Genomic DNA, 11,634 nt, shown 5'->3' with positions numbered 1-11,634 from the left:
AAAAAACCACAACACATTTTTGTCCCTTGACATCGGAAACTAAGTGCTTTAAAATCAGTATTTTTTCTTGCTCCTCTGTGGCGCTAGGATCTCACCTTCTGCCATTTCCAAGCCCTGAAGTTACACACTAACTCACAATCCAAATAAAACTGGAACTGAGCAGACAAAGAATGGAAGTGTCACGGCAGCCAGAAGCACCGAACAATCTCTTTCGGCTACTAGCTGTTCTGCAGCAAAAATTCTATAGTTGTCTTCCTCCTGTTTTTCAGCGTGTGTGACAACGCTGCAGAGGACAACAAATGCACAACAGAAGTTCACAATGCTCTCCCTTTAAATTTTACTATCTTCTCAACTACTTCATGCGAGCTTAACAACACTTCTCCCAAAGCATTACTTATATTTACGATGGCAATACAGCCCATGCCTACAGGTGAATATGGATGACGTTTTTGTATGTGGTAACAGAATTCTGAAAGCTACTGCAATGCTTTATGAGGCCAGACAAGGCTTTTTTTTAGGTCTCTTCCTACGACGGCTGGAGAGAAGGAAAGGCATGCTCCCATCTTTTCATTAGAAGACAGAGAGCAAGTGGAAAAGGATAAAGAACACTTCCTTGACTGAGAATCAGAACTGGTTACGCATTCCTTGCTGAGCATATAGAAAAAGTAAAGCAAGAAACAGCTACCATATTTAAATAGACTGCTTGATTATAAAAAAGGCAAACCCTTTAGAACCTATTAAGCTTCTGGAAAGCTTCCAGTTTTCTCAGTTCACAGAGGAAGACACTGGAGATGACAACACTACGCAAGTAAGAACAGAATTCCCAGGTCCTAGCTCAAGTTCTTTAGGCAGAGCACAGTGTACCAAGTATCTGAAAGCCAGATTGCAAATATACTCAGCACTCTGAAAGTCAGCAAGCTAGCTTATTATTTCACTGTAAAGGTATCATTTACATTAAGGTTGTCAAATTTTCAACTTGACCCGAATAGCCCAGATTTCAAAAGGAATGTAACCAAAGCCTTCAAAACCATCCCATTTTCAGGCTGCATGCAGCAAGCAGAGAGAGATTTTCACAGTAATAGCTAGAAACACATTGTTACAGTTCGAATCAGAACAATTTTTGGAAGTTTAGGTAACTGTGCAGAGTATTCAAAAGTTTAAGTACCCTCCAAGAGAGCCAGTTCTTTACCTGAGCTAAATCCGTGTATGAGCTTTCACACAATTTCTGTATCAAAATGTTCCAAACCAAGGAAGCAGAACAATACAGGAAACAGATGTTTCCATCAATAGATTAAATTCTGGCCTCAGCAATATTCCCTAAAGGCTCACTTTCCTAATGTCAAACGTGTACAAGCGTGTCTGCAGAATAAATGCATGCAGAACTGGAATAAATTAAAACCTCTTCTTCAAAAGATGTTGAAAAACTCAGTGTTAGTTAGACTAAGGCAATACTTTCTGTTCTATTAGTAAGTGGCGAGCAAAAGTAGTAGCATGTTGAAGGTCTTGAAACACACAAAAATCATTCATCTCATTTACCAAAATAAAACATTACGCAGTTACGTGTTTTCAAACTAAATCAACAGAGGAAGTGACCTGGTGAATACAAAGTAATTTCAAATCAGAGAGCATGGCCCTGGCATCCCACTGGAGGAGGCAGAATTTCTGGTTTAGTCCTACAGGCCTCCCTCCTCTTTAAAATTATAAATAAATAAATAAAATTTCCCCTCAACTTACTTAGAGTAGTTGGTGAAATTCAGCTGATTCTGTGAATGTATTGGTTTAGTGGGCTCAGAATGGTGGCTGGCAGGAACCTGTGCAGATGGCTTATTTTCAAAACTCCTGCGATCGAAGTAGGAGAGCTGCTTTCGATAATACTCTTCATCTTCTTCAGGATCGTAATGATTTGAACGTACAATATCTTCAGGTGGCTTCACTTGAGGTCTCTGTGGTTCCGGGGCCCTTATCAAGAATCATAATAAGACACAGTTGCCTTGCAGAGTTGAACATGCATAAATACCCAAATTAAAATTCTATTTTATAATCTAGCTCATAATAAAGCAACTAGAATGTCACTCTTGTAATTGGACACTGTGACTTCCAAACTTTTATTGCATGGAAATTACATAGCTGGGACATAGGAGAAAGAAAGAAAATCTTTATTTCTCTTTTCCCTTACCTTTCCCCTTTTGTTTTACTTTCTAATTATCTCAAACACAGAAAAATATGAGATGAAGATATCAGCTAAATTTCTTCCTGAAAAATGCTGAAAAAACCCATTGTGTCTTTCCCCCATTTCCCAGCAATCACATCCATTAAAATTTATCTTATACTCTGCCTTCCTATTGACCTGGAAACCATTGACACACTCTGAATCTCGACTCAGTGGTTTGAACTGAAAACTGCAAAGATGTGTTTTCTGAGTATTACAGTCTTCATATTGAAATTTAATTTTAATTTGATTAATTTAATTTTAAACCGAAATTTAAATTGTTGCGCATATACCTGTATGTCGCTTTGTCTTGTTCATACTGGCTTTGAGAAGCTGGTTTTGGACCACTCACAGCTGTGAGCGTAGGCTTAGGTGCTAGTTCTGGAGGCTGTAAAGAAAAGCACAGCATACTCTCTTATATTCCAGCATTTAGAAAGGTGCAGCTCTTTAGGAGTAAGGAAACTAAGACTGCCAGCACTCCCTCTTCCCCTCAAAGGAAAAACAGAACGAAAGAGGAATTGGCAGAGTTTTCAGCCTGGCGACATCCCTTTCAGCGTTACACAGAAGTTTTCGGCCTCTGCTTTCAAAACCTGCTGCAGTTCGTTGGAGCACAAGCGGTATGACTTTCTTTCCAAGACAGGATTTTACTTCTTGCAACGTAGCCTCATTAGCCAAAAGCAGCAATGAAAGAACTGAAATGACTTACCTTCACAGCTGACGCATCACTTGGGTCCTTCATTTTTTCCAGAGACGGTGATCTTCTTCTTTCAAATATTTTAACCCTACTTCGCACAGACTGTGGCTTCATGGCTGGATCTTCCTCTTCCTCTGCTAGAGATGGCGGTGTAGGCAGTGGTTTACTGTTAGAAGGCAAAACTTCTGGTTTGGTTTGTGATGAAGGGGGAGGAGGAAGAGAAACACCTGAACTGCTATGAGAAGGCTCATACTGTCCAGCTTTAGCATTATAAGCTTGAGGAGGACCTTGTTCATAGCCCCTTAGATGCGGATCGAAGTACTGCTTCAGTTCAGGAGATCCAGATATGGCTGACTGGTATGGCTGAGCTTCTGCTTTGAATCGACCGTGCGTGTCGTAGCCAACGGTATGCTGATCTTCGTATCGCACCTGCGGTAAGCTGAAGTTCTTGGGTGCGTGCTCGTAGCGAGGTCTGCCATCAAAGCTCATGGGAGGGGGTTCCTCAAAACGAGGTTGTGCTGGACAGTAGCTGCGTTCTGTGCTCTCTTCTAGATTTTGTCTGGAATCAAGATCCCTAGGAGGCTGGTTTTCATAGGCTGTTCTTGCCTGGTTGTAGGGCTGTTTCTCGTCATAATATGCCCAGTGCTCCTCGTAGGGAGGCACACGGTCATCGTAATGTAAGCGAGGATCATAGCCACGAGAAAACTGGTCTACGTAGTTTGTAGAATCATACCTGTACGTCGACTGCTCGTAGTCCCTGCTAGGCTGTTTTTCTGCATACTGAGCCTGCGATTCATATATCACATTTGGGTCTCTTTCCTGTCTCTGTACTGGGTGATTAATTGCCGGCTGTTTTAAGACATAGCTTTGTCTGGATACTTCTTCGTTAATATATGGATCCTTTCGGTATACCTGTTAAATAGAGAGGCGTACTTCTCAGTTAAAATGAAGAGCAACACCAGCTGCATTTGATACGTAATATTTTAAACCAACCTAGGTTGGTTTTAAACCTAGGTTTAAAATATTTGCTTTAATTAGATTTAAAAGCAGAATAATTGCATGCAGTTGTTGCAATCACAGGAAAGCAGACTTGCTGATTCAAGACATCCCTTCCCATCCTATTTTTACAAAAAATACACTTAAGAAAATTAAAAGGGAAAGACAAAGGTAATGCTCTCTCATCTTGGGCATTTGGTGTTGGTGGGAGGTGCACACACTTTTTTGCAGAGAGTGGGAAGAGTGAGATAAGTCGATTTATGTATTTAAGTTAGTTCTAGCATTGCTGAGGAAGGATATCAAGCCACCCAACAAAGCAGATTCATCTTCATGATCAAGGATTTAGCATGATTTAAAATATACAAAGATCTAGTGTAATTTTACAGAAACAACAGATTTTTCTTAAGGCCTCATTAATGAGCAGCAGAACATTCACAAGCTAAAAAAAGCCACACGAAAAGTAAAATCAAAATACAGAATGCAGCCTTTTTTTTTAAAAAGGTCATCTTTTTGAGAAGTGAAAAGTATATAATTTGAAGCCATGCACACAAAATATTAGATGATGATTAGCAAGTCAGATGCACTGGGTTTTTGGTTTTTTTTGTAACCTGCATGATCTCTTACAGGAAAAAAAAAATTAGAAGTAATTCTCTGAATAAGGGCAAAAGAAAAAGATCATGTGCTAGCTTGATGTACAGCAGGAAATCGGCACAACAACGTGGCACAGGTACCTTTGCTGGCTCTACACGCGGCGATAAGGATGATGGCTCTTGATCTCTTAGGACTATATGAGCTCCCTCAGTACTTGATGTTCTTAAGGGGCCCGCTTGTGGTTGGTAAGAGTTGTAAGGAGCAGCAGTAGGCTCCTCCAGTCTGACATTAGTTAGGTTTACATTAGCATTTACTGCAGAGGTTGATGAGGTTGCAGGGTTTGATTCAGGCGACGGGGAAAAGTAAGGGACTGCAGGTGAGGCTTCTGCTTTCTGTGAAGTGTTTAAAATATTTTAAATATACCACTATTGAACCACTGTATGACTTTTTGATATCAAAATAATTTCAGTGATGATTTGACCAATGCAGCTAGATGTAGAATGAAATGTCCTGAAAAATATCATGCACTAGCACTTGCAAAAAATTCATTTATATTGAAGATTAAAAGAGCAAAACATCTAATCAAAGCAGAATGGTACGCCAATCCCCCTCCTGTCACAATGAGTCGCTAAAACAGGTACGGCAAGCTGATTCTCCAAGTTCATAACAACATGTTACTGTTGCTGTTGACCGATTCCTCTATGCACTCCAAACACTGGTAAGCAGACTACAAGCATAGGTTTCATACTCAAGAGAACTTGCAACCTGAAGTAGAAGTACAGTGGCCAGTGTATAAAATAACTTTCTTACCGGCTGAGAAGTAGTGGTTTTAAATCCTGAAGAATCTATTCTGAGATTCGGCTGCGGCTGAGCTTGAGATGCATAAGTAGGGTAAGTTTGAGTTTCATGATGCATTCCAGAAGAATCCTCTCTAACAGGTTCAGAAGAACGTGTAATAGCAGATTCAGGAGGTGTCCCAACCTCATCGTTCAGAGTTTCATCCAGTTCTTGATCGGTATAAGCACCTCCTTCTGTATCTGTATCTTCATAGTCAGATGTGTGTCTACTGTCTGTGCTGTACATAGAATATTCACTACCAGGAGCTGAGAGGTAAGAAAGGCGGTCATCGTGTAAATCAAGGTCATCACTTGTAGCACCATCTGCCTGTGTCAAACAAAATTAGAGTCAGTGTTTATTGAAATACCTTTTAAGCAACGCCCATTTTCTTGTAACACAAACCTAGGAATTCTTTTGTGAATAATTAAGAACTGAACAAACAGAACACATCTTTCTTGTTTTAAATCACAACGAGAAGTCTGGTAGTTAAAGTCATATTCCAAATTCAGCAGCACAGCAAGAGTATGAGAATGCAGTAATTCTGAACATCACACTAGAGGAGAAATCAGGTTTCAATCATTAAATGTGTTAAGCTTACATCTAAAAGCCTTTTTTGCTGTCTAGCTCTGAATCATTTTATCTCCTCATAGTCTAGCTCAGAATCATTCTATCTCCTGCATAGTGTCATGGAAATGACTGTTTGGAAAGGCACACAACTGCACTTTAAAGTGGTATCATAATACTGGAATAATTAACTTTAAGGTAGACTTAAGGAGGTGAAAGGAGCTCAACCTGAGCAGAAATAGATGAACCAAATATTAAGAAACACAGCAACATCTGCTTACTTGTAGTTGGCACTTGGCTCGATACTAGTTCTTCGAGAGGATGGATCTAACGTGCATAGTGTAACACGCAGCTCAAGAAGGCAAGTGGAGTTTTAGTAGGGAACACAGAATACTACCATGATTTTCTATCTGTGTTCTCACAACTATGAGAACAGTTCTCAAAGGTCAGAAAGAACACGAGTACACCACCTGCTTTTATATTACTGAAAAAATAATGAGCCGGCAATCCCAGCCTCTGACACGGATGCCGCAGCAGACCCGGAAGTTCCTTCACAAAAAAGCATCCAGTCCCCACAAAGTCTTCGACACAACAACACACCCCCAGGTGACAGTGGCAACGGGCAAATACTCTCACTTAGTACACTGGTATGTGCACAGGCACAACTGCACGGCTCTCTAACAGAGTAACTGCACATATATAGTGGCAATTGTGGCTTTAGATCTTCAAAAATGAAGACAATAAAAGGAAAACAAACTTTATTCCACGAGTATCTGCCCAGATCTGTAATACCGGTAAGAAAGAACAAAACCCTCTCCCAACAGAATTTTGTCATTTCTCCCCCAAGCACCTTGTTTCTTACCTTTCCTTCTGAAACCCACACTAGCTGGTTCTGTTGTTGCTGAATTGCTTCCTTTAGAGCTCCATACCATCCTTCATTCATTGAATTCAAGTTAATGGTAGCTAGAAGTACAGCAGGTTAGTTTGACTTACGATTTCTGCACAACTAATTGCAATAAAAGCAATATAAACTGTTAGGTTAAAACTACGATATTTAAATAATAATGTAAATATTAGTATTCAAAGCAACTTTAAGGCTCAACATGGGTTTGGGACATTTTATCCTGTAGGAAATACTGAGTTTATAGTAGCTTAATATTAAGGGAGGCTTCAGTTTAGCCAGACTAAAAAAATAAGTAAATAAAAAATGATATCACCTTCCTATTACTTAGGTGTCTGATTTTAGCTGATGACCCTGCAAAACCACCAGATCTATTAGAAAGGTCATTCTGATGTTTTGGATCTCCTTAGGTTTGGGGCAGTTTGATGCACGCATCAGTGAATTACCGGTTATTGAATGGGGACTGAACAAGTCAACAACTGCTTGACTTGGTCCATCTGCAGAAGAGTCTAGAGGAGGAAGTCACTCTTTCGTCACCTTCCACTACCCCTCAGAAACACTAATGCAGTATATCCAATTACTTACTTGTAAAGAGATGGTGATTATTCTTGCGTAGCTTGTGAGCTCTTTCATACAACTTTCTGGCACTTTTTCGTGATTCTGGGCACAACCTCATCCTCATAGTCTTTACACCCTGCTTAGAATCAGGATTTAGGAACACTACAATAGGATACCACTGGGCGTAATTCAGACGGTCCACTGCATTAGGAGTGACATCTAATAAAGCATGTTTGTCCTGTTGTAACAAAAAGGGACAGAAGCAGGAAAGTGAATCACTTACCCACTGGATTTATTTTTCCTGAGCATGCTCCACAAATTTATTTTGTATTACCTTTGAGTTCATTGTTTCAAAATATTGAATCAAATTCTTTTTCTACTTGAGCAACAGAAATTAAACCAATTCCAATACCAGGCTACATAGGCATACACATTTTGAACCGGACCACTGATTGCCAGCTATGAGCTTTTTAAAGCCCTATTTAAAAAAAGACAGACTCCTCAAAGCAAGCAGGCACTAAACTAAAAATAACCAGTTTCCTATTAGCATTCTGCTAAAGGCAACAGCTTAAAACAGCCTTAATCGAGAGAGGACAACACTCCCTGGAAAAAAGCACAGAACCACTTCTAGGCTACAGTTATTAATATGGGAGAAGGAAAAGGGTGGTATTTCTTTTTTAAACTAACCAACAGAAATATGGAGAGAAAGTTATTTTTAAAGAAAACACAGTCATTAGTTCTTCTTCTACATGTAAACCAGCCAACACTTTACTGATTATACCAGTTTTACTTGTCTTAAAAGTACAGTGATAATAGAATACTTACTCTATCGATTATCTGTTTTATAGTGTGAAGACGAATAATGCCAGAACTACGTTGGTCAGTACCAGCATCTCTTGGTTCACTTTCTGATAAAGAGGACACAGTAAAAAATCTGTTGTAAGTTTACAACATTATTCTGCATTCCCTCATTAAACAAAGCATTTCATAGCTCCAATTGTCAATTCAGACTGAAGACATTCCTCCTGCTTCAAAACAATACCTGAAAACCTACCCACCAATTGGGCAACAAAAATCACTACACCTTTACAGAAGCACTTAGAAAGAGGAAAACAAGGTACTAAATTAAAACGAAAATTGAGAAGGCTATAAATAGAACTAGCATTACTTTTACCACTAGAGAATTATCAGCAACTAAATAGTGGAAGAGCTCATGTTAAGTTTGCTCCTTTACATTGTCAGCATCTTGTTAAACACGCTACCAGCTTAGGTAACAAAGTAAAAACAAGCGATCTAGCAAAATAAAGTTGACTGTTTCACAACTGCAGAAAAACCTGATCTCCCACTTACTTGCAATCTGAAAGATATCTGGTTCTTCTCTAGCAAGTTTCTCCCGGGCAACATCAGCTATTGGACCAAAAATGGTCACAGGTCTGAGAAACCCAGCTGGAATTGAAGGAAAAAAGTCAAAACATATTGATTGCTTAAACCAAACGCAAGATACTCTTAAATCCATAGGCTAATACGAAGCAAACCACACAAACCTGTTGCCCCAAAACAGTAAGAATAAAGTCATACCTTCCCGAAGAACAACTCTTTCATAGGCAGGAAACTTTGTCTGAACAGGTTGGGCAGAAAGATCTTCTCTGCTTTTTCGGAGATTTCTTTTTGAGCTACGCAAACCTCGGAATCTCCAAAAATCAGCTCGATCTCCTCCTGCTGTCTTCGGAAGCGTGTACTGTACGCTAGCTAGTTGCTCAGCTCTAAGACGACAACAAATCCCAACCAGTTATCAATGAAGTCAGCTCCTGAAGTAAAGCTTGATTAGCAAGCTTATCCTTTTTTTCTGCTGAACTAAGCTTTGTTTCTGCATTAGAAAGTACAAGATTGAACTACTGAGCCTAGTATCGCATTTCTAAAGCTTTATATAGCCTTATCTCTTGTATGGAAACAGAATTTTTAAGGGGTTTTGTGGAGTGCAAAAGAGTCAGAAGAAAATTCACTGAGTGGATATTTAACTGCAATTTGTTTTAACGCTTTGTCACTTTGACTGAACTGGTTCTAGAAACTACCATCCTGCAGACAAGTCCATTCATTATACAGATGCAGAGTCTAAAAACTTCAGTTTTAAACCAGCAATTCAAGTGTTTTAAGATCGTACCTGTTTTTGTTAGGTATGATACCTCTTTCAACTTCCTTATGATTCTTTCCAATTCGAATTGCCAGCCACGAACCCAGTTTGCCGTTGTACAGAGTGTCCACCACCCGGAACACTTCACCTTTGTTGAAACTTAATCCATAAGGAGATTCCTTTTCATATTCAAAATGGGTTCTGATATAGAAAGAATCCCCTACATCAGACTCAACAATGCGACGATAAACTGAAAAAGAGAAAGAAACTCCAAAATATAACATGTAAGTTCAAGTGACGCCCTTATGCTCACAAGAATTCTGCAAAGCACTGCCTCACCTCAACTCGTCACAAACACACAATATGACTTCAAGAAGCCTTAATATCTCAGACTTGCTCTATTTTGAGCAGCATAACTACCAACAGCAAATCCTACCAATATAAACTCAACTTTCATCGTCAAAAATTTGGTGCTAGTGCAAGCTTAATACAAATCCCTTGGGAGGAATGAGTTTTACTGGAAAAGCAGTTTGTGTGCGCGTGCACATCAGTGTAATCACTCTTTTTCAACAGCACAAATACAATAGACTCTCCTCGTTCCCCTCCAGGTCTACTGTCAATACTTTCGTCAGATGACAGGGGTTATTTTTGGTGGTTTATTTGGGGTTTTCGGGTTGTTTTGGTTTGGGGGTTGTGTTTGTTTGGCAGCGTGTATGTACTACTACAATATCAACCTCTAGTCCATTTTTAATAGTGACCTATTCCAAGGTCAAAAGAATCATCTTTAAAGTCTTCATAAGGTGCTAATTTCCTGCAAGCCAGAAGCTTGTTATGATTTGCCATAGTTTATGTTGCTCCCAGCAGTTCACTACATTGCTCCCGATACACAAATATTTACCATCTTTTTTCTTCTGTGCCAAAATGGTTACTTCTTCGCCTTTCGGAAGATCAAGCAAGAAAAGGACAGCTTCTTCTCTGATGATATTTGTGAAGTCTACGTTATTTACCTGGTATCAACAAAGCAATCAGTTTGATTCAGCGTACAACATCGTAGCAGAAATTTAACTATACAATGGGAAATCTAGATCAACTTACTGCTAAGATTTCTTTTCATTCAGTTCTATAAATACACACCAAGTACATGTATCTGAAGGTGTCTCTTGTACCTCTAAAATGTCCCACTTTATTTCTCGATAAAAAAACAGCTTCCAGAATAGGCAGCTGTTCCAGTTTATACTTTCAGATCAATATTATATAGCACCTGCAAACTTAACCAACATACAGAGCCCTCTGACAATTTAGTGACCCAACAGTTAAACAACTTTATCAGCTGAATTAGTCTAAGAAATTGGATTTAAAACTTACTAATTTTCCTAGCAACAATATAGTAATAGGAGATTTTGCTACTATTAAGTCATTGAGTAAGTACACATAGAGGAAAACCTGTATGAACTACAAACACAACAGAAAGGAAACGTATCTTGGTACAACAAAACGTTTGTACTCTTACTTTTTTTGACTTACCCTGAGAATCTGGTCCCCTTCCTCTAATCCTTCTTTCGCTGCCGGGCTGTCTTCCAGAACACCAGCTACAAATATGCCGACATCATTGCCACCTGCTAGTCGCAAGCCCACACTGTCTCCTTTTCGGAACTTCACCAGTTTCATGCTCGGCCTAGAGATTTAGAAAATATCCACTTAGAGGCATAATAGCATAAGATATCTTGGTAAATCTAAGACTGAACACATGCAAAGAACTGATTTGCCTATCATTTCAGTCAGAGGATATTATGCTATGCTGAATGGGGTTCGCCTGGCCAGATTTCAGTAGATGGGGGGCTGCGGGGTGGCTTCTGCAAGAAGCTGCTGGAAGCTTCCCCTAAGTCTGATAGAGCTCCAAAGACAGACCCGCTGCTGGCCGAGGCTGAGCCCATCAGTGATGATAGGATAGGAACGCCCCTGTGAAAATATGTTGAAGAAATGGGTGAAAAAAGAACAAAAAACTGCACCACACAACTGGCAGAGCGAGAGGAGAGAGAGGAGTGAGAATATGTGAAAACACCAAGGTCAGTGAAGGTGGGGGGTGGGGAGGATGTACTCCAGGCACCGGAGCAGACAGTCCCCCGGGCCATGGTGAAGCGGGCTGTCCCCCT

At 39.8% G+C, this 11,634-nt stretch overlaps 1 protein-coding gene across 1 annotated transcript; it reads right to left on the bottom strand.

The window, feature by feature from the left end:
• Positions 1–1,734: 1,734 nt before the first annotated feature.
• On the bottom strand, positions 1,735–11,156 carry TJP1 (tight junction protein 1; the record flags this gene model as incomplete). The annotated part of the gene is made up of 13 exons (XM_009877548.1): positions 1,735–1,959; positions 2,503–2,597; positions 2,916–3,815; positions 4,631–4,882; positions 5,301–5,654; positions 6,754–6,854; positions 7,378–7,588; positions 8,176–8,258; positions 8,701–8,796; positions 8,929–9,113; positions 9,512–9,731; positions 10,380–10,488; positions 11,006–11,156. Coding segments are annotated over 13 exons (2,982 nt in total), but the record flags the coding sequence as incomplete, so codon positions are not given.
• Between the last annotated feature and the right edge of the window lie 478 nt (positions 11,157–11,634).

This window comes from Apaloderma vittatum, unplaced genomic scaffold (assembly GCF_000703405.1).
Source record: "Apaloderma vittatum isolate BGI_N311 unplaced genomic scaffold, ASM70340v1 scaffold15980, whole genome shotgun sequence".
NCBI lineage: Eukaryota > Metazoa > Chordata > Aves > Trogoniformes > Trogonidae > Apaloderma > Apaloderma vittatum.
This window is presented reverse-complemented; position numbering and strand designations above follow the sequence as displayed.